We start from the raw sequence: 18,469 nt of genomic DNA, 5'->3' as shown, positions 1-18,469 counted from the left end.
ATAATGTAGTTCAAACTGTGTAGTAATCGCTACGATTTGATTCCCTTTTATTTTCTGCCTAAAAAATCTTCTTCAACTTGAACTCCAAATTAAACCAAAATTGGTACCATGACGGGAATCGTGCCTGCCTAAAAACACGTGCATAATTTGACAATAAAATGGACCAAACAGTATGAGGAAATCAATCCCATGTGCCATTTAGTGCTAATTTTATGGCGATAACTTCATTCAAATTCAATTGTTTTTTGTGCTGAAATAACTGGAGTCGTGTCGGCAAGAATGTCACCAACTGGAGACCACGTTTTGGTATAAAATGCCACAATTTTTCCCCAAAAAGGTACAAACCGTTATTCAACCCAAGTTAATTAACAACTTCTTCGCAACTCATCTCATCTAAACAGAAAAATGGCCAGAATTGTTGTAAGATACTCCAAAATATTTCTGAATAAACGATCAAAATTTAAATTTTTCTCTAAATATAACTTGCAGGCAGCAGTCGCTTTCATCGCCGCCGCCTTGGTGGTCGTCGCTAATGCCGCCGAGGAAAAGAAAAACGACCTTTCGACCGCTTCCAGCGTCGGATTTGGTTACGGAGCTGGTCTTTACGGGGCTGGTCTTTACGGTCACGGGTTGTACGGGGGACTTGGTCTGGGCTACGGCAAGGGACTCGGACTTGGATATGGTCTTGGCTACGGGTACGGAAAAGGGTTCGGATTCGGACACGGATTAGGCCTTGGATATGGTTACGGCTTGGGAGGGTTCTACGGTTAAGACGAAGTTTCGAATTTGAGGAAAGAATTTTGTAAAATTTTGTATTAAAATTTTGAACATTGAAATAAAGTATAATTGGAATTTTTTTAGTGGAATTTTGAATGCTAACCAATACCACCGTAGATGTAGGTCATAAAAAAGATGCATCCATTTTGCCAAGCCAAATAGTTTTAAAAAAATTGCATTATTATGAATGACAATGGGCTTCCTATTGGTTGAATGTTTTCATTCCAAACGTTGATTACACTTGCGTTAGCTTAATTGAATAAAAAATAATGAACTTCAAAATAAAAATCAATATCAAGGAAATATGAAAATTTCGAAATTTTTAAATCTAAATAATAAACTTTATGCGCTGTTAAAATAATATTTAGCATCAATTCTGACATTTCTCCAAGAACAAGACTCATTCGATATCCAATTGAATAGATAAGCTATATAAGTTTAAAGTTGAAGTTTTTTCCAAGAACTTATTTATTACTACCAAAAATTCTGTATATATGGGATGATTTCTGTATTCTGCTAAATAGGTATATAAATACATAAGTATGTATGTATATACATTCGCTATCTTTATCAGATTGCACTTATCCCACAGAGTATGATATAACAATGACTTATCCATACTTCATATTGTGCAATTAACGATATTTTCATGAATATTGATTACAGTTTGGAAATGTTTGCTGTCACAAGCCCAAGAAAAACGTTAAATTATCACTTCTGCATGGCTGAATATCTCTGATATATGTAGGGACTTATCTAGATACACGTCGTACACATCCCTTAGAGTATTATGAGTATCAACGTTATCAATATATTTCATCATTTTCCTACTCAATAAGATATCAATAGCAAACAATTGACAAAATTTTCAATGAATTACAGCTTTCATATTGACATGTGTGGTTTGCAATATTCTCCGAATAATTTGTTTCAGCTAGATGATATGAATTTTATTTCAAGTTGCTGTCAAAGTGGTTTTCAATGAATTGGGTGTAAATTTCCACTAAAATTAGATAAGGTATTCGTTTTAATTTTACACCTCGTACACCTCGACGGATATAAAAAGAAACCAGTACTGACTGCTTGCCATAAATTCAGTCCTTCTCTGCCTCAAACGTTCTAGAAGCATCTGCTAAAAACTTTGATAACACAATTGTCATAAAATTAGGTTCTACTTGGTTACGATTTAGTCACAGAACGGTAACGATAACTTAGGCGAACTTCAACTTATTACAACACTAGAAATTTCCAAAGTTTCCAAGAAAATTCTAAATATTTAAATTATATTACCTGTCGGTAGTAAATCGTTACCAAATTTGGTGGAACTTCATTTGTCGAAAATTGTGTAACCGACTTAATCCTAGAGAAGTTAACAGCCGAAAATACTTCTCGTCATGATTTTTTCAAGAATTACTATCTTATTATTGCTTGTGGCAAGTTCAACTGCTTTCGTACAAGAAATGACCCTTCATTCAGGGTTGAGTTGTACAGGACCAGGATTCACTTTTGAAACAAAAGAGCCAAACTTGGCAAATTGGGAGTTTTTCTTGCCCTCAGTGCAATCCATAAAAGTTGTTGGATGGTAAATCACTGAAAATTAGTATATTGTTTATTTACATATTTTGTAAGAAATTTTTAATTAACTTCATGGCATTAAGTTAGGAGTAATTTTTACTCATTTAACGGCGTTGCTCAAATAAGAGGTATAATTGGTGTTTATTACTACCTACTTAGATTAGACTTTCCATATTTTCCAACTTTAAACTTAATAAATTCGATTTTAAGCGATTCTGAATGTAAAGTTTAAAGACGATTATCCTTTAACGGCCTGTATTAGTCTCCGACCACCCGATACTCACAGGGTAGAATTGAATTTCCTGTCGTTAATATTTATCCATTGTCACATAATTTTATTGAAATTGCCTCAAAATAAAAATTTAAGCAATTGTGGGACTTCGTTCTTGATGAAGATTGGTACATATTCATTGTAAGTCTTTTTACGCAGGTGGTACTTTTACACTGGAGTCAACTTCAGCCCTTATCAGAGTCACACTAATTTCAGGTCTTCAACATACTGCTTCAATTCTACGTATCCCACAGTTTCAAAATCTTTGAGATACGTAGGCCCCTTGGAGACTACCACTCCATCTATTTCTATTTATGATGGAGCGAGTGCGGTCAGCACAGAAAAAATATTCACAACCTCAGCTGCAAACAATTTTGGCTTCGAGGCAGAATATGTCATAGTTTCTGGCATGTCAAGTTGGACGCTGTATTATAATGATGACTTCACAGGAAATACCACATGTGTAAATGGTAACGGCGGCCTGGTTGGTTCTAACCGCAACTTTCGGTCTGCTACAATGGGATGCAACAGCCTCGAGAATAAAGGAAACGCCACGAAAATTGGCAATCCTCCAACGTATACTTTTTCATAAAAATTACAATTTTATTTTACTGAAATTTCACTACAAATTGCAAAAAAAATTATAAACACAAGGAGAGTAACAAAAACATTACACTAAAAGTCAATTTACAAATTAAAAGATAATAAATATGCATAGTCGCAAACGGAAACTTTTACGACTGATTCATGTATAATATAATCATAATAATCATTTAAAGCGTTGTTTTTTATTCAACTTGGTGAAGATGCCTACGAGATCAAATCATCAATCTTGAAAATTTCTTGAATGGAACATTCTCATAAAGAAAGAAGTATTTAAGTGAACTGAAATTCGATAAGATTTGTTCCCCAAAAAAATTCCAAATTCAAATCCAAATAATATAGAATTCATATGCTGCATTACTGAAGTTATACCTCATACATACATGGAAAATCACATGGTTAAACTCGTAATAAGTACATTACATGAGTATGTAAGTACTAATACACAAACATGAAAGCAACGATTTTATTCCAATTACATATTACACCACAATTAAATATATAAATAAGCAATCAGATCATTGGGATGATGACGATTTATGCTGGTTAAAAAAAGCAACTGAATCAATAAATCACTGTTTGGTTCAATAATTAAGTTGGCATAATCATATTCTTTAGCCTTCCCAGTAATTAAGTACAACCTCATAATCTTCAATACATCCGCACATACTGTGCTTGACTACATAGACACAACCCAAAAAATAATTAGAACTCTCATTTCTCAACTGAATTGACACCTCGATAACTCGTGCACGTAAAAGTTTGCTTTGGTTGACGTACATACATAAGTACGAACACTCTAAATAGTCTGGTAACAAACCAAATATTTTAGCAGCGTTTGATTTATTTATCAAACCTGGTAATCAATTTTAAGTTATAATTTTTAATTTCAAAATCAAATAGATCGTGTACTTGATACGTACATGCAAAATGTCTTAAATAAATCTTGTCTCATATTTAATTTAATTCACATATTACACGGAACACCAAAGATCTTTACATTCCAAGAAAATAGAAAATCTTCATTTTTCAAGAATGCATATGACAAAAACAACTTGCTCATCAATCAACCAACACATTTCAAGTAAACCTTGCAACAAATCTTCTTAAAAAGTGTCCGTATTTTATACACGTCTTTAATTTATGTGACTAATGACATTGACAGGCTAGTTCTCTTCCGCTGTAATATTTGTTAAATTGCTCCATCAAAAAATTAAAATATATATTTAAACTTCGTAAAATGGGAAGACATTCGTTGACAAATGTGTGCACAAATATGTAAAATAATTTGTCTTCAAATTTGAAGTAGTGGAACAAGTGGAAGTTGGAAATAATTTTTGCAACTATTGCAAAAATAATTGATTGCTTAGAGTGCATTAATTAAGCTAAGAAGCTCCAGTAAATTCAGAGATAACAAATTATACTCTGACTGCCCATAAATAATAAGATATGAAACAACTCATGGTCATTTTGCTCTGCAAAAACAGTTTTGTGATCAAAGTCTCAAAGTCGTAGCATCATTCAGACAAGAATATTCACCACTTGGTTAAACAATCTCTCAAAACTTATCCCAAAACTATATACGTAAGTTAATTAAAAGTTTGAGTATTTAAATTTAAGGTACGAAAATTTTTTTTAGAAAAGAAACCTCCAATTTAATATTTCAATGTTGTATTTTTAATTTGATTTTGGACATTTATATTTATTTTTATACATTTTACGCCATGCTACAGATGAACTTTGATGGCAAAAATTTATCGCTAATTTTTGCATACTCTATAAATTATCAAAACGTATAAAATTATTGCACAAATTTACAAAATCAATTGTAACTCAAATTTGTTAGTTAAATCTTTATCTTTGCAACGACAAAATTCAGACAACTCTTTAAAATTTTGTTAAAAAAATGAAAGTACACTCTGTAAATCTCACGTTTTATCCTCATTTTAATTTACTAGAATCTCAATTTACTCCACTTTGTTTGTAAATTAATCAAGCAAGATCACATACAATCTCTGATTTTCAGAATGGCTGGACAAACACAGTTTCTTATTTTCGCCTTGGTCATCCTCTCCATGGGTTTGATGTCCGCAGTCGACGCTGGATATGGGTGCAACGGTCCGTGGGACTACAACCACAATTTATGCTCCGTCCACTGCCTGTCGACCACCCTTTCCACCGGGGGCTGCCGTTGGTTCACTGGATTTTTTAGGTGTCACTGCGACTAATTTGCAATTTTTGAGTGGTGTTGTTTCATTTTTTATGTAAAAAAATTTAAAAAATATTAAATTTTGAAAATGTTAAATTTTGTACCTATGTACATAGTATCTTGAAAATTTGTCTGTCATAACTAAAATTTGAACTCTACAGTCTATTGCGTCTTAAAATTATTGCAATCTGATTTGTGTACCTGTTACAAAATAAAGTTGAACGTTTCTCGAATATTTTAACTAATTCCTTTTATAGCGGATATTTGGAACCAAGTAAAATTCCATTTATGTAAGTAATTTTTAAAGCTAATGAAATTAATAAAAATTACACAAATATTTATTTTCCAGTAGAAAATAGATGAATTAACTAAGCTAACAATTTGAGCATATCATATAAGATCCAAAATGATGATTATTCTGAAGAATCGTTATTTGGAGGCATTAATCAGTCGTTGAAGGGATTTGAATGCGTTGATCCTGCCTTCGCCGTGATGATGGTTGGGAAATTGGTTGTCGGGGATTCCGCTGCAGACCTTTCCCATGTCGACGAGGTCCTGGTCAACCCCACCCCGCATGTGGGCCGTCACATTGCCAAAGCTGATGCTCGGGTTGTAGGCGAGGAGGAGAGAGGTCAGTCCGGCGGCGTGGGGGCAGGCCATGCTCGTTCCGGAGAGGGCTCGATAAGCATCGTCCGCCGTGTTGTAGGCGGAAAGGACGTTGGATCCTGGTGCAGAGATGTCGGGCTTCATTCTTCCGTCGGTGGTAGGGCCGACCGAGGAGAAGGAGGACAATTCGTCGGTGACCGTGGTGGAACCCACGCCAATCACGTTTCGATCTCCGGGTGAATTTGCCGTGTTGCAGGGTGGGCCAGAGTTTCCGATGGAGAAAAGTGGGATGATTTTAGCAGTGTGGAAAGCAGCGATTGCACCATCAAACCTGTAGAGTTGAAAATAATCATTAAAACTGGGTATCAGTAGAGTAAATTTAATTGTATGAGACTGACCAAGTAGCACCGCGACAACCTCCCCAACTATTAGAAACGAGATGTGGGGCCTTGCTGCAGTCAGGCGCGCTTCCGTCAGGGCGTGTTGGACAGGTGATGAATTGGGCGCATGCTAAAAGAGCGTTCTGGGCACAAGATGAAGTCGCACATCCGCGACAAGAAGTCCATTTAGCGTCCGGATAGACTCCGATCCCTCCAGCGCCACAGATCGTCCCAGTCGTGTGAGTCCCGTGACCGTTGATGTCCATGGGCAACGCGTTGGCATCGTAGGGGTCGAACCATCCATAATCTCCGAACCAGTTGGCTCTCAAGGCTTCGTGGGTGTGTCGAGCTCCAGTGTCAATTGTTGACACCACGATTTGCGACGCTTGAGTCGTGGACCCCAAAAGTTCACGAGCTTCGGCCGCCTGAATTTTCTTGACGCCCCATTCGCCCGATGGATCTTGTCTTCCACGAAAAATTGGCCCCTCCACGATCGTGTCTAATTCGATGATTTCCTCCAACTCCAAACTCTTGACTTCGTTGAAGGAGGCGAGGACCATGATCAAGTCCATCGTGGCTCCCTTGACGTAAACCTGGTTGGTGATCCACAGGGATTTGAACTCGAATCGACCCTGGAGATAGGACAGGACGTTGGACTGGACACGACCTGCAAGCCGGACGAGGGCAGAGTTCATGGCGTCAAGTCGGTCTTCTCGACTGTCGAATCGGGTGTCATCGATCGCCTGCAACGTTCCGACCGTGCCTTCTTGAAATGATACGAAGATGTCGGCAGTTTCGGCTTGTTTGGCTGCTCGGAGGAGACGGTAGTCGATTTTGTCGCCATTTTCAGGTCGGCCTTGCGCTAAAGCGACAAGTGCGAGTACTAGAAGTAGCTTCATTTTCAAGTGAAAATATGTAATTGTTCTTAAAAATGTTATTTGAAGTTGTAGTTAATATTTCTTTTCAGTGATGAATGATACTCTGCTCCAAAGTTTGGATGCTTTTTATACAGGGTTTGGCACGTAGGTGGATACGAATTTGACCTTGAATAACCCCAGAACGGTTTGTCGCAGCGGGTCAAAATTTTGAACAGACGAGCATGTTATCCTCAAATACTTGTGTGCAAAAAACCAACTCTCTACTTTGTTTGTAAATTAATCAAGCAAGATCACATACAATCTCTCTACTAAGTGAATGGAAAACGGTTTCGAAATCTACAATCAATAAGGTATTGAAAAATATAGGTGAAAAGCGATAAATTTTGAGTAAACGGCAACCACCACCCCCTGAAAGAAGGCAAAAAAAGTGTTAATTCCGGCCGTGTTTAGGAAAAGTGACCTCTTGACCTCAAAAGACACTCCACCGACCCAAAGGGAAATTTTCCGTAAGGTTGGGGTGTCTAAGTGTTGAGTGAAAAGAGAAATTTAGATTTTGAAGAAACGACGTCGTCGGAAAACTCGTTTGTATCAGCTGGCCGAAAAACAAGAAATAACTCGCGCCCGTGTTTACAAAAAAAAATTATTTGAATTTTCTGTCAAGGAATCAGAGTGAGTTATTGGTGACATTTGACGAAGCACTAATTTCTCTACAAGTTACTAATTAGGTTCGAACAGTTTACTGCACGACAAATGCCGAAAACAATTCACGCAAGTTGGTGCTTCCGCGTGAGGAGAACTTTTTTAAACAGTTTATGGTGATGGGTGCAATGTCGGGTCGTGGTATCCTCCCACTTATCAAATTCCACCAAAAAGTGAACGTATCTGCGAAGTATGATGTGGACTGTCTATTTAAATCACTTTTAGAATAACATTTTCCTAAATTGCACGGTAAAAAAAATAATTAAGGTGATTTTTCATCATGACGTAGCGTCTTCCCGGACGGCAAAGTTGACCTCAGATTATGCAAAGGACCTTGAAGCTAGGTTGGTGATAAAAATCATTTTGAATAGTGAAATACCTGTACAATCCCCAGATATAAGTCAAATGAACTTATTTGGGGTCGAATACTTGAAAACAAAAATTTTTCTGCGGAGACCGAATTTTTTAGACCGAGTTTGGAAAAAGTTAAAATTACTGTCTCAACTTCTGGGGGCTGTGGGGGAGGCATTTTTGAAAGTAGAGAGTTGGTTGTTTGCACACAAGTATTTGAGGATAACATGCTCGTCTGTTCAAAATTTTGACCCGCTGCGACAAACCGTTATGGGGTTATTCAAGGTCAAATTCGTATCCACGTAAGTGCCAAACCCTTCTGTACATAAAAAATTCGCATTAGTCCGATTATTATGGCGTGATTGATAATTGAATTTCTGGAATTGGACTGATTATTTTTACCTGATCCGTCGCAAATTGACGTCAGTTAATGAATATGTAGTGCTGTCTTAAACCATATCAGACGTAATTATGTATGTAGGAATATTTTTTATCTATAAATCTGTGTTCCAGGTAAACAAATAATCGGTCAGTGTGGTGTGACCACGAGCGATCGTCATGTCCTTTGTCTTTAATATTTTTGCCTGGTCGTGACTGACAGGGTCATATATATCGATTTCATGGTTGTAAAGTGATGATCATTTTTATGAATGGGGTAATTGAATGGTCATAATATTAATTACTCACCTACATTTACGTATGTACATAACATTAGAAAATTTCGTATTCCTGGAAATTGATGAACAATGATTTTCTTATCTAATCTGTCAAACAATGTGACTCAAAGTTTGCATCTGTTCAACGTTCATGCATAATATCACTTAATTATTTATGATTCTTACTTTGTTTACTGTGATGCGATCGATATGGATATAGAATTATTTGGCAATTTTGTAATTACCATATTTTTTAAACTTGTCGAAGATTTTTTTACTGGACTAAGCAATTAATGTTAATTGAATTACGTATATGATATATTTAACAAAAGAATGCGGCCCAAACATATTTTTCACACAAAAAAAAATCATCAAAGCTAATATTACTTTTATTCTTATCCGTACTATCCCGTACATACAAAACACATTTTAATGTTCAAATCCAATTATTTAATCCAATTAATTATTTAATTGGGCACATGCCAAAAGAGCGTTCCGGGCACAAGATGACGTCGCACATCCACGACAAGAAATCCCTCCAGCGCCACCAATCGTGTCCAGTTCAATGATTTCCTCCAACTTCAAACTCTTGACTTCGTTGAAGGAGGCGAGAACCATGATCAAGTCCAACGTTGCTCCCTTGACGTAAACCTGGTTCGTGATCCAAAATGATTTGAACTCGAATCGACCCTGGAGGTAGGACAGGACGTTGGACTGGACACGGCCGGCGAGGCGGACGAGGGCAGAGTTCATGGCGTTAAGTCGGTCTTCTCGAGTGTCAAATCGGGTGCTCTCGATCGCTTGCAATGTTTGGGCCGTGCTTTCCTGAAAAGTGATGAAAATGTCAGCAGTTTCGGCTTGTTTGGCTGCCCCGAGGAGACGGTAGTCGATTTTATCGCCATTTTCGGCTTGTTTGGCTGCCCCGAGGAGACGGTAGTCGATTTTATCGCCATTTTCGGCTTGTTTAGCTGCCCCGAGGAGACGGTAGTCGATTTTATCGCCATTTTCGGCTTGTTTGGCTGCCCCGAGGAGACGGTAGTCGATTTTATCGCCATTTTCGGCTTGTTTGGCCTCCCCGAGGAGACGGTAGTCGATTTTATCGCCATTTTCGGCTTGTTTGGCCGCCCCGAGGAGACGGTAGTCGATTTTATCGCCATTTTCGGCTTGTTTGGCCTCCCCGAGGAGACGGTAGTCGATTTTATCGCCATTCTCGGCTTGTTTGGCCGCCCCGAGGAGACGGTAGTCGATTTTATCGCCATTCTCGGCTTGTTTGGCCGCCCCGAGGAGACGGTAGTCGATTTTGTCGCCATTTTCAGGTCGTCCTTGCGCTAATGCGAAAAGTGCGAGTACGAGAAGTTTCATTTTCAAATGAAATTGTCTATTGGTTCTTGGTATTGTTACTGTTTCAATATTTGAAGTTGTAGTTAATATTCCATCGGAGGGAATGATACTCTCTCCAGCGTTGGAGTGCTTTTTATACTTAAGAAATCCGCATTACATAAATAGTCTGATTGTTATGGCGTGATTTATGATTCAATTTTTGGAATTGGGGTGATTATTTCTACCTGGTCCGTCGCACATTGACGTTGAATATGTAGTAATATCTTAATCCATATTATCATAAGTTCATAATTAAGTTGTTATGTTATTTAGTTGACTGGTGCGACCAGCAGTTTTTTTAATAAGCACTTAAACTTCTCTAAATCTCTAAATCTGTGTTCTAGGTAAACAAATAATCGGTCAGTGCCTGATCGTCATGTCCTTTGTCTTTTAGTATCTTTGGCTGGTCGTGATTGGCAATGTAATAATCGAATAATCATAACACCAACATTTACTACTTCCGGACCGTCCATAAATTATGTCACGCAAGAGCAAGAGGTGGCTTCAATGATATCACGCCTATGTGACACATCTTAAAGGGGGGCCTCTAGAAAGTCGCGATTTTTGCGTGACATAATTTATGGATCTCCCCTTTCTCTTTTACGTACATAATGTTAGAAAAGTCCGTATTCCTGGAAAATGATGAACAATGATTATCTTAATCCGATCTGTCAAACGAATGTGACTGAAAGTTCTCATCTGCTCAACGACTCATGCATAATACAAGTTAATGTGTATTATTTACAATAGTCTTACTTTATTTACTGCACTTGGACCTGATGTATGCATGTGTATACAGCAATTCAGTAATTACTATATTTTTTTGTCAAAGATTTCTCACTTAATTATGCCAATAATTTAAATTGAATTACGTTGAAAAATCTGTGGCCCGAACGTATTTTTTCACACGGTTGACGGTGTGAATCACACCACAAAATAGAATAGAATATTATCAAATCTAAGGATCGATATTAATTTTATTCTTATACATAAATACAAATAACGTTTACACAATTTTGTAATCTTAAAATTCCAATTATTTAATCCTTGTCAAAATCCAATCAATGGTTTCCAGAATTTCCTTAAAGCTTGGACTATAATAAGGAAAAAGAATATTAAAATTTCTAAATTCATCACTTTTATCATAAAGTCCTTACTTCCGCATGAATCGCAACCATTGGATCTGGATCGCTATTGTTGATGTTGATATCTGCCATCCCGTTACTTCCGACTGTAATCGTTTTACCCGTGCACCTCCCACCTTCCACGTTTCCGGAAATTACGTCACAATATTGACCGGGGGAGAGACACGTCTACAAAAATTTAGGACAACGTAAATGTTGTTATTAAACTGTCACTTGACGTCAATCTGACATCAATTCGCATGAATTTCATCCGACAACTATATATTTGATGGACAGAATTGATACCTGAAGGCTCAAAATGAGTGGCGAGTTGTCATTATTAATCGCAATGAATCCTCGATCTCCACGACAAAAGGCGATCTGATTGTTCCCGTTGTCCACCCAATCGTTCACCCCAGTTCCGGCCACGACGTTACGGAACTTGACCATGTTGTAGATTTGACGCCAACGATGTTCACAGACCTTGAGTGGCACGTGGAGAAATTTGTTAATATTACGGGCACTGGTAAGTACTTTTGCGAATTATGGTAGGATCCCAAAGTTCCCGTGCTGAGGAGGTATACAGTTAAGTTAAGTTAAGTCAGACCCCTTTAGCACGGCAGCACTGGGATCCTACTGTATTCATGAAATACTAAATTTCGAAACTAAAAACTTGAAAAATTGACATACCCAGCCACCACCGCACGTCAAATCAGCATTGATTGGGACATCGTCAATATTTCCGTTCGTATTTGGTGGTCCAATCTAAGTAGTTCAGAACGTTTTTAAAAATCCACTGACAAAAGCCTACTGGCAGTTTAAAACTTCGATTCGTCTAAAACTACACAGAAATTTCACGGGAAAAACGACATCAAATTTAAAAAAAACTTGGTGTTTCCAGAAACAGGAGTTGAAAAATGGTTTTTCAGGAAATTTCTGTCAGCAAAATAAAAAGGAATCGACGGCATATTTGCTCCTTCATGTTCATACCCAGTCATTCTCGAAGGGTGACCAGTCATAGGACGACATAACCCTTGTAATCCCATAGGGATGGGCCAACATGAAGGCGACAGCCATTTTATACAGACGGGATACTCGATAAGTTAAAATGTTTTCGCCACCAGCGCCATGACCTCGCTGGTTATCGTGGTTATCTATGAAGACGAGGGCATTACTGTTCGGATACATGCCCCATCCTTCACCTGAAAGGTATAAATGTAGTAGAAATTTAAGTAGTTTTAGTGACTAGAATTTATTTGGGTAACCATTTAGGAAAAATACATATATCGGAATTATTTCACTCAAACTTTACAATTATTTATGTATTTAAAGTGTTTAAACTCTAACGGTTTTATGAAATTTTTGACCTATTTCAAGCTCTGGAATAACCATGTTTTCTGCATACCCCAATTGATGAGCCATTTGAGCTGGTTCAATCCACGGAATGCTTCTCCCAAGAATTTTCCATATTTAAACTCAGTAACTCGACCAAGGCCAAAATATTCGTCCCCACTGATCGCCTCGCCCCCCAGGTCGATCACTTCCTGGAAGAGGAAAGCTCTAGCGTTGGCAGGAAAACCGTGGTCCGTTGGCAGGTTGTTTAGTTGAGAAAAGATGGCTTGCATATCGCCAGGCCACATGTGCTTGCTCGCGTCCACCCTAAAAATCAAATTCATTTAAAGTCACACTAACTTTCTTAAATTTTCATACTTTCTCGGATTTCGAAATATTTTGAAAAGCAAGCTTTTGATTGACAAATATCAACTATGTACATACATATTGTAAAAACGCGTCAAGTTTGCAGCTCTGACGTCACTGTGCTCCTATCCTACGGTGTTGGCTCACATGGTAAGGATACGAGCACAGTGACGTCAGAGCTGCAAACTTGACGCGTTTTTACAATATTTATAGACTTGCACGACACCAATTTGGTTATCTAATATTAGCGTAATAAATTCAAAAAATCCTGAATTCTTTATTCGGACCCTAAACTTATACAATTTAGAGTATTTAACCGATGTTGACAATCAACCATAAAAATGCTATTTCTGCATCCTTCAAATACCTAATTAAGTATATTCCAAATATTCTCCAACAAATTGGCACAGCTAATAAGTAAAATATTTGTAAATACCGCATTACCTGAAGCCAGCCACACCGTAACCAATTAATTTATTGAGATAGCCGATAAGCATTCCGCGCACGTAATCCGTCCCCATTTTCAAGTCTCGGAGACCAACAAGCTCACAATTTCTGACCTATAGTAGAAATAATTCGGAAACCAAATTATCAAACTTTCGAAATGTTTCGAATTTCATTTTTTCGTAAGTTTCCGTATTGATATTATTCACATAAATAAGCCTGCTACTTACCTCGATTGGATTGTTATAGTTATCGATTGATCCTGACGGATTTGGACATTCGTTTGGATAACTGTTAAAATCCAGCGGTCCGAATGGTACACCTGAAAAATTTAATTATTAAATTAATCTTGCATTACTACAAAGATACAAAAAATTGCACTGCACAAAATTGCAAAAATTTGCAAGTTACACCCAGAGCAACATACCCGGGTATTCCTTCGTTCCTCCGTTGTACGGACTTCCTCCCGTCCCGGTGCCAACGCTTCCCGAACCAGTCATGTGATTAATCACGGCGTCAACGTAGATACGAACACCGACCGTGTTACATCGACGAACCATCGAGGCAAACTCTGCTTCCGAGCCTGATCGAGTATCTAATTTGTAAGAGACGGGCTGATAACGCTCCCACCATGGGCGGAAGGGGTCATTGATAACCGCATTTTCACCCGGGGGAGAAACCTGGAAACATTTGTAGAAAAGTTTACACATAAATATTATCAAAATTAAATTTACGAAAATTATCATATTTAGTGTTTAGTTTTCAAAGTAAAAGACTGTAGTCTCATAAAATATTTCAAAATTGTGATAATTTAGCAAAATTTAAATAACTCAATTTAATTTCAATACAAAACTTAATAATTTCTATTTGTTAAAAGAGCATTTTACACACTTAAGTTGACTCACATAAAACTCAACGAAGGCTAATTTCGACCATGAATCTATATTTCTACTGTTATAGATTCATGATTTTGACGCAATGGATTGACTCGTTACTGATCATTACAATAAATACTCCCTCAAAATTTCTTCTCAAAATTCGACTCAATCTACTCAAAATTCGACAGGACTTTCAACTCCTGTCCTTAATTTCGAGCTGAATCTCTCATTCCATCCATTTCTTCAATTCGACTTACTTCCACACCCAAAACTAAATACCAGAATTACCTGAACTCCACCATATCCATACGGCCCCAGGAATCGTTCACACTCATCCGCAATATTATTCCACTTCCATTCAAAAAGATGCACGATCGATGTCCTCCCACCCGTAAAGTGCGCTTCCCATTGTCCCCGAACGGCCACCACGGCTAACGACACAATCACCAAAATCGGGACCACCCTTTTCGAAAACATTTTATTTTTATGTGGTCACAAACTACACTCTAAAATCCAGAGTGGTCCAGTCCAGTTATCCAAACTGCTTATCAATGACACTTTATATATGCGGGTCTATTTTTATAACTGAACCAGTTTGCATAAATCAATTAAATTAGCGATATGTCAGCAGTGACAATTGTGTGATTAGATTTCGAATGCCACACACATTTTTTTCACCTTATCATGAGATGAACACTCGTGAGTTGGATATGGTTAAATACTTATCAAAGATTATCTCCCGTACATTTTTTAAGGCGTGATATGTTATAAATCTGTTATGTAAAAAGTTGTGTCTGGTTTATGTAATTGTTTGTATTTCTATGACCATCCCTGATGTGAATTCACATTTTGACAATTATTGATCACTCTGTGGGAAAAAATTGTGTAATTCTGACGCCAAAAGAAGAAAAAAGGAATTTATGAATATTTTAAACGTAACGATAGATCAGTTTGTATGCACAGTAATTATACAACCGTTTACAAAATAAAAACATTTGGAGCCGATTTTCCTCCCCAATCTTTGCTATTTTTTACTACGGTGAATGTATAAGAATATTTCGTAGCATTTGCAATTATTTCAAATAATTCAATGAAGCCGTAGTCGATAAATATGGTTATGAAATTTATTTTATTTTATTTCGGCAGGTTATATAGCTTACAATAATTTTAAACAAACAAATTCATCCCCCGCCATTAATCTTGACCAGTAATTTAATAATTATAATATTCATAATTTTCATACGTATATAATCTCACTATTTTTAATGTTCTTCGATATAGTAGCGTTCATCAACTTCAAAGTCTCGTCGTGACGGCCCATACATGCTGCGGGGACAGAACAATTACAAAATAATTAATGTGCATGTATTCATTAATTAAGCAAATGTCCAGAAATCCAACTATTTTTCTCGAATATCTACTAACAGAATTATCTAACCCTATTAAAACGTACAAATGTTTTCAAAATTTTAGAAAAAGGCGTACAATCATATCAATAAAGTAAAATATGATACAAAATAAATTAATCTTGGATTAATGTACTAACAGTTGCAAGTTGAAATTTTTAAATTATGTACTGTGTTAATATTTTTGATAAAATTGCATAAAAAATTTATCTCTCGTTAGCAAAATTTTTGAAAATTAGTGCAAAACGGCTGCGAAATTGTGGGCATTTTGTAAATTTAAAAATGAAACACAATTTGTGCAGATTGTTGTTGATAATTGGTCAAGAAAGAAAACATTTTGAGGAAAAAAACTAAAACTCGTAAAAACCCACGTCTGACCCAGTAAAAATTAATTGGATTTCAGGTTTTTACTCATTAAGCTTAACTTAAGCTTTCTTTTTAGATAAGATCTTTGTACACGGCAACGAAATTACATTACAAATGGAGACTGGCCGGATCCCTAAATTTCCCATCGGTCCCATCCCTCTTAAACTCTGGGTGGTACCTGACCCCTCTCCGAGAGTGGATCCTCCTCAGAAAAAAGTAGACGAACAAAAGGCCCAGGAAATTGTACGCAACAAGAATTCCTTGATAAATTTGGAAATTTAACGGCTTTCGACGCAAAAGGCCGAGACTGGCGTCCATTCCGAGCAGCAGGGCGGAGTGGAGGGCCATTGGAATGTTTAACGCGAACCAGGAAACGACAAGGTTGTAACTTTTCTGAAATTTCAGAAAAAAAAGTTTTTCTATTGGGAAACAAAAATTTCTGAAAGTGGAAATATTTTTTTAGTAGACGTGTAACGCAGTTGTGAATTACAATTTGTGATACAGATATTTTCAGTGGTTCCCAACTGGTTTTAATCGAACGATTACGAAATAATTTTTTATGAAATTTTTTTATGAAAATCTAATAAAATAAACCAGATTTTATGAAAAAGATTTTACAACGCTAACCTTTCTCGCCCCCGTGTACAAAACCACAGCGTAGGCCAACATGACCACCTTCACGAATATCCAGGACGCCCAGACATGCAAGTCTGACTGTAGCGGAGAGTGTGGCATTCCTGAAAGCATCGGAAATGTTTTTGCATGTTCATAATGCTAATCATAAGTTTGGTAACAAATAAGTTTACCAAAAATAATTCCCAATTCAAAGCGTTTTCGGTGACTGCATAATTTTTTTATGCATAAATCTCTATTGCATAATTTACCTGATTTGAACTGATAATGTCCTACATGAATATTACACAGTAATTATACAAAAGACGTGTTATGCTATTATGTAATGAAGGATATGGTCATTATCTGAGTGTGCATTATGCAAAGTCACCTAGGATCATTCAAAGAGGTCTGTTAATTTTGCAGTTTTTAAAAATGACTCATTTTTAAAAACTCATTTTCTCATTTCAAATGAGACGATTCTCTCAGAAATATAGAAAACCCTGCTGTTGTTGAGTCGTAAACTTTAAAAAAACCTGTTCTCAATTTTTTTTGCTAGTTATGGAAAATATAAATCAACGGCGTAAAAGTTTGTCTTAAAATATTCAATTAAATTTTTACAAATGTTTGTAAAGTTATATACATTAAAAATTTTGCCAATTACCAACATCCTCCACGGTGATTTGACTGGAATCCGGTGGTCGTAATACGATGGAAGGAATTCGCTGAAAAATGCTCATTGTTTCCTCATGTAAGACATACTTGGCTTGAAAAGATTGCTTCGTTGCGGTGAAATAGAGGATAAAACTGGACGAGATCATGGGAAGGAAGAGTTGAACGGTGGTCAGAAACTATTAGTTCACGAAAAAAATTGACACGAATTAACCACGATTTCTTTAAAATACACGAAAAAATCAAATAAATAAATAACCAACGAAATTGCTTACGACATTTGTCACCGCAAATAAAGTCACCCGGGTTTGATACGTTACGCAACAACATCGGCACCGTCCTTCACCCATTTTTTAGTTTTAAGAAAATTTTTAGAAATGAACAGAAACTTGCAATTTTTTATACATGCATTTGAAATCTGTAGTGCCCACTAAAACCACATCTTTAAATTTAAAAAATATGTATACCCATAAAATGTATACCCATAAAATTTACGAATGTATGAATTATGAAACAAAATTTCCTCCAAATTTTGATTTCACAACTCAACTAAACCTAAAGATCGTATATACAACTTGACGAACAAGACCAAGTCGAGGAATGATTTTGGCCATGACGGTTTAACTGGCTTTGTCATTTCGTTTCATCCAACCAAATCTAGCATACTATTTACATGCATTACATGACACTTCCACTAATAAAAGTGACTTGTGGAAAAAAATCTTTGCAAAACATAGCACCCGACTTCAGTAGTTACATACAAAGCAAAAAGCGGACAGAAGCTTGCCATGAAATGAGTGCAACTTATTAAGCCAATTCACAAATTTTTTATAAAAGCTTTTACATCTCATGCAACACATAAGTATTTCTCGTGGATTAACAAA

General features: G+C 36.8%; 5 protein-coding genes and 1 long non-coding RNA gene across 8 annotated transcripts; 3 read left to right on the top strand and 3 right to left on the bottom strand.

Annotated features, from left to right (window-relative positions):
• The first annotated feature begins 267 nt into the window (after window positions 1–267).
• LOC110853442 (keratin-associated protein 21-1) lies at window positions 268–866 on the top strand. Its single transcript, XM_022101710.2, has 2 exons — window positions 268–420; window positions 490–866. The coding sequence occupies exons 1-2, from the start codon at window positions 406–408 to the stop codon at window positions 769–771; spliced, it is 297 nt and encodes a 98-aa protein (XP_021957402.1). The 5' UTR covers window positions 268–405; the 3' UTR covers window positions 772–866.
• Window positions 867–1,886: 1,020 nt separating this feature from the next.
• On the top strand, window positions 1,887–3,347 carry LOC110853421. The gene is made up of 2 exons (XM_022101683.2): window positions 1,887–2,359; window positions 2,783–3,347. Exons 1-2 carry the CDS (start codon window positions 2,172–2,174, stop codon window positions 3,213–3,215), a joined length of 621 nt encoding a protein of 206 aa, XP_021957375.1. The 5' UTR covers window positions 1,887–2,171; the 3' UTR covers window positions 3,216–3,347.
• A 1,260-nt stretch (window positions 3,348–4,607) lies between these two features.
• Window positions 4,608–5,772, top strand: LOC110853389. The gene is made up of 2 exons (XR_002548199.2): window positions 4,608–4,810; window positions 5,253–5,772. It is a non-coding gene; the product is annotated as an uncharacterized LOC110853389 (long non-coding RNA).
• Window positions 5,608–7,464, bottom strand: LOC110853249 (thermitase). Its single transcript, XM_022101501.2, has 2 exons — window positions 6,440–7,464; window positions 5,608–6,372 (listed from the first exon to the last, which is right to left on the bottom strand). Exons 1-2 carry the CDS (start codon window positions 7,318–7,320, stop codon window positions 5,865–5,867), a joined length of 1,389 nt encoding a protein of 462 aa, XP_021957193.1. The 5' UTR covers window positions 7,321–7,464; the 3' UTR covers window positions 5,608–5,864.
• Window positions 7,465–11,344: 3,880 nt separating this feature from the next.
• On the bottom strand, window positions 11,345–15,089 carry LOC110853697 (alpha-amylase 1). Its single transcript, XM_022102008.2, has 10 exons — window positions 14,818–15,089; window positions 14,079–14,331; window positions 13,882–13,973; window positions 13,652–13,767; window positions 12,915–13,168; window positions 12,500–12,711; window positions 12,200–12,274; window positions 11,816–11,992; window positions 11,543–11,698; window positions 11,345–11,479 (listed from the first exon to the last, which is right to left on the bottom strand). The coding sequence occupies exons 1-10, from the start codon at window positions 15,004–15,006 to the stop codon at window positions 11,468–11,470; spliced, it is 1,536 nt and encodes a 511-aa protein (XP_021957700.1). The 5' UTR covers window positions 15,007–15,089; the 3' UTR covers window positions 11,345–11,467.
• Window positions 15,090–15,639: 550 nt separating this feature from the next.
• LOC110853404 lies at window positions 15,640–18,252 on the bottom strand. 3 transcript variants are annotated; one of them, XM_022101668.2, is made up of 5 exons: window positions 17,861–18,252; window positions 17,578–17,764; window positions 16,929–17,038; window positions 16,393–16,694; window positions 15,640–15,855 (listed from the first exon to the last, which is right to left on the bottom strand). In XM_022101668.2, the coding sequence occupies exons 1-4, from the start codon at window positions 17,933–17,935 to the stop codon at window positions 16,410–16,412; spliced, it is 657 nt and encodes a 218-aa protein (XP_021957360.1). In that variant the 5' UTR covers window positions 17,936–18,252; the 3' UTR covers window positions 15,640–15,855; window positions 16,393–16,409. The 3 variants fall into 3 exon arrangements, with proteins under 3 accessions (XP_021957360.1, XP_021957358.1, XP_021957359.1); XM_022101666.2 differs by having other exon boundaries at window positions 16,414–16,694; XM_022101667.2 differs by having other exon boundaries at window positions 16,409–16,694; window positions 17,861–18,247.
• Window positions 18,253–18,469: the final 217 nt, after the last annotated feature.

Source organism: Folsomia candida, unplaced genomic scaffold, assembly GCF_002217175.1.
Source record: "Folsomia candida strain VU population unplaced genomic scaffold, ASM221717v1 Fcan01_Sc008, whole genome shotgun sequence".
NCBI lineage: Eukaryota > Metazoa > Arthropoda > Collembola > Entomobryomorpha > Isotomidae > Folsomia > Folsomia candida.
Note: the sequence above shows the minus strand (reverse complement) of the source record. Positions and strands in the feature narration are given on the sequence as shown.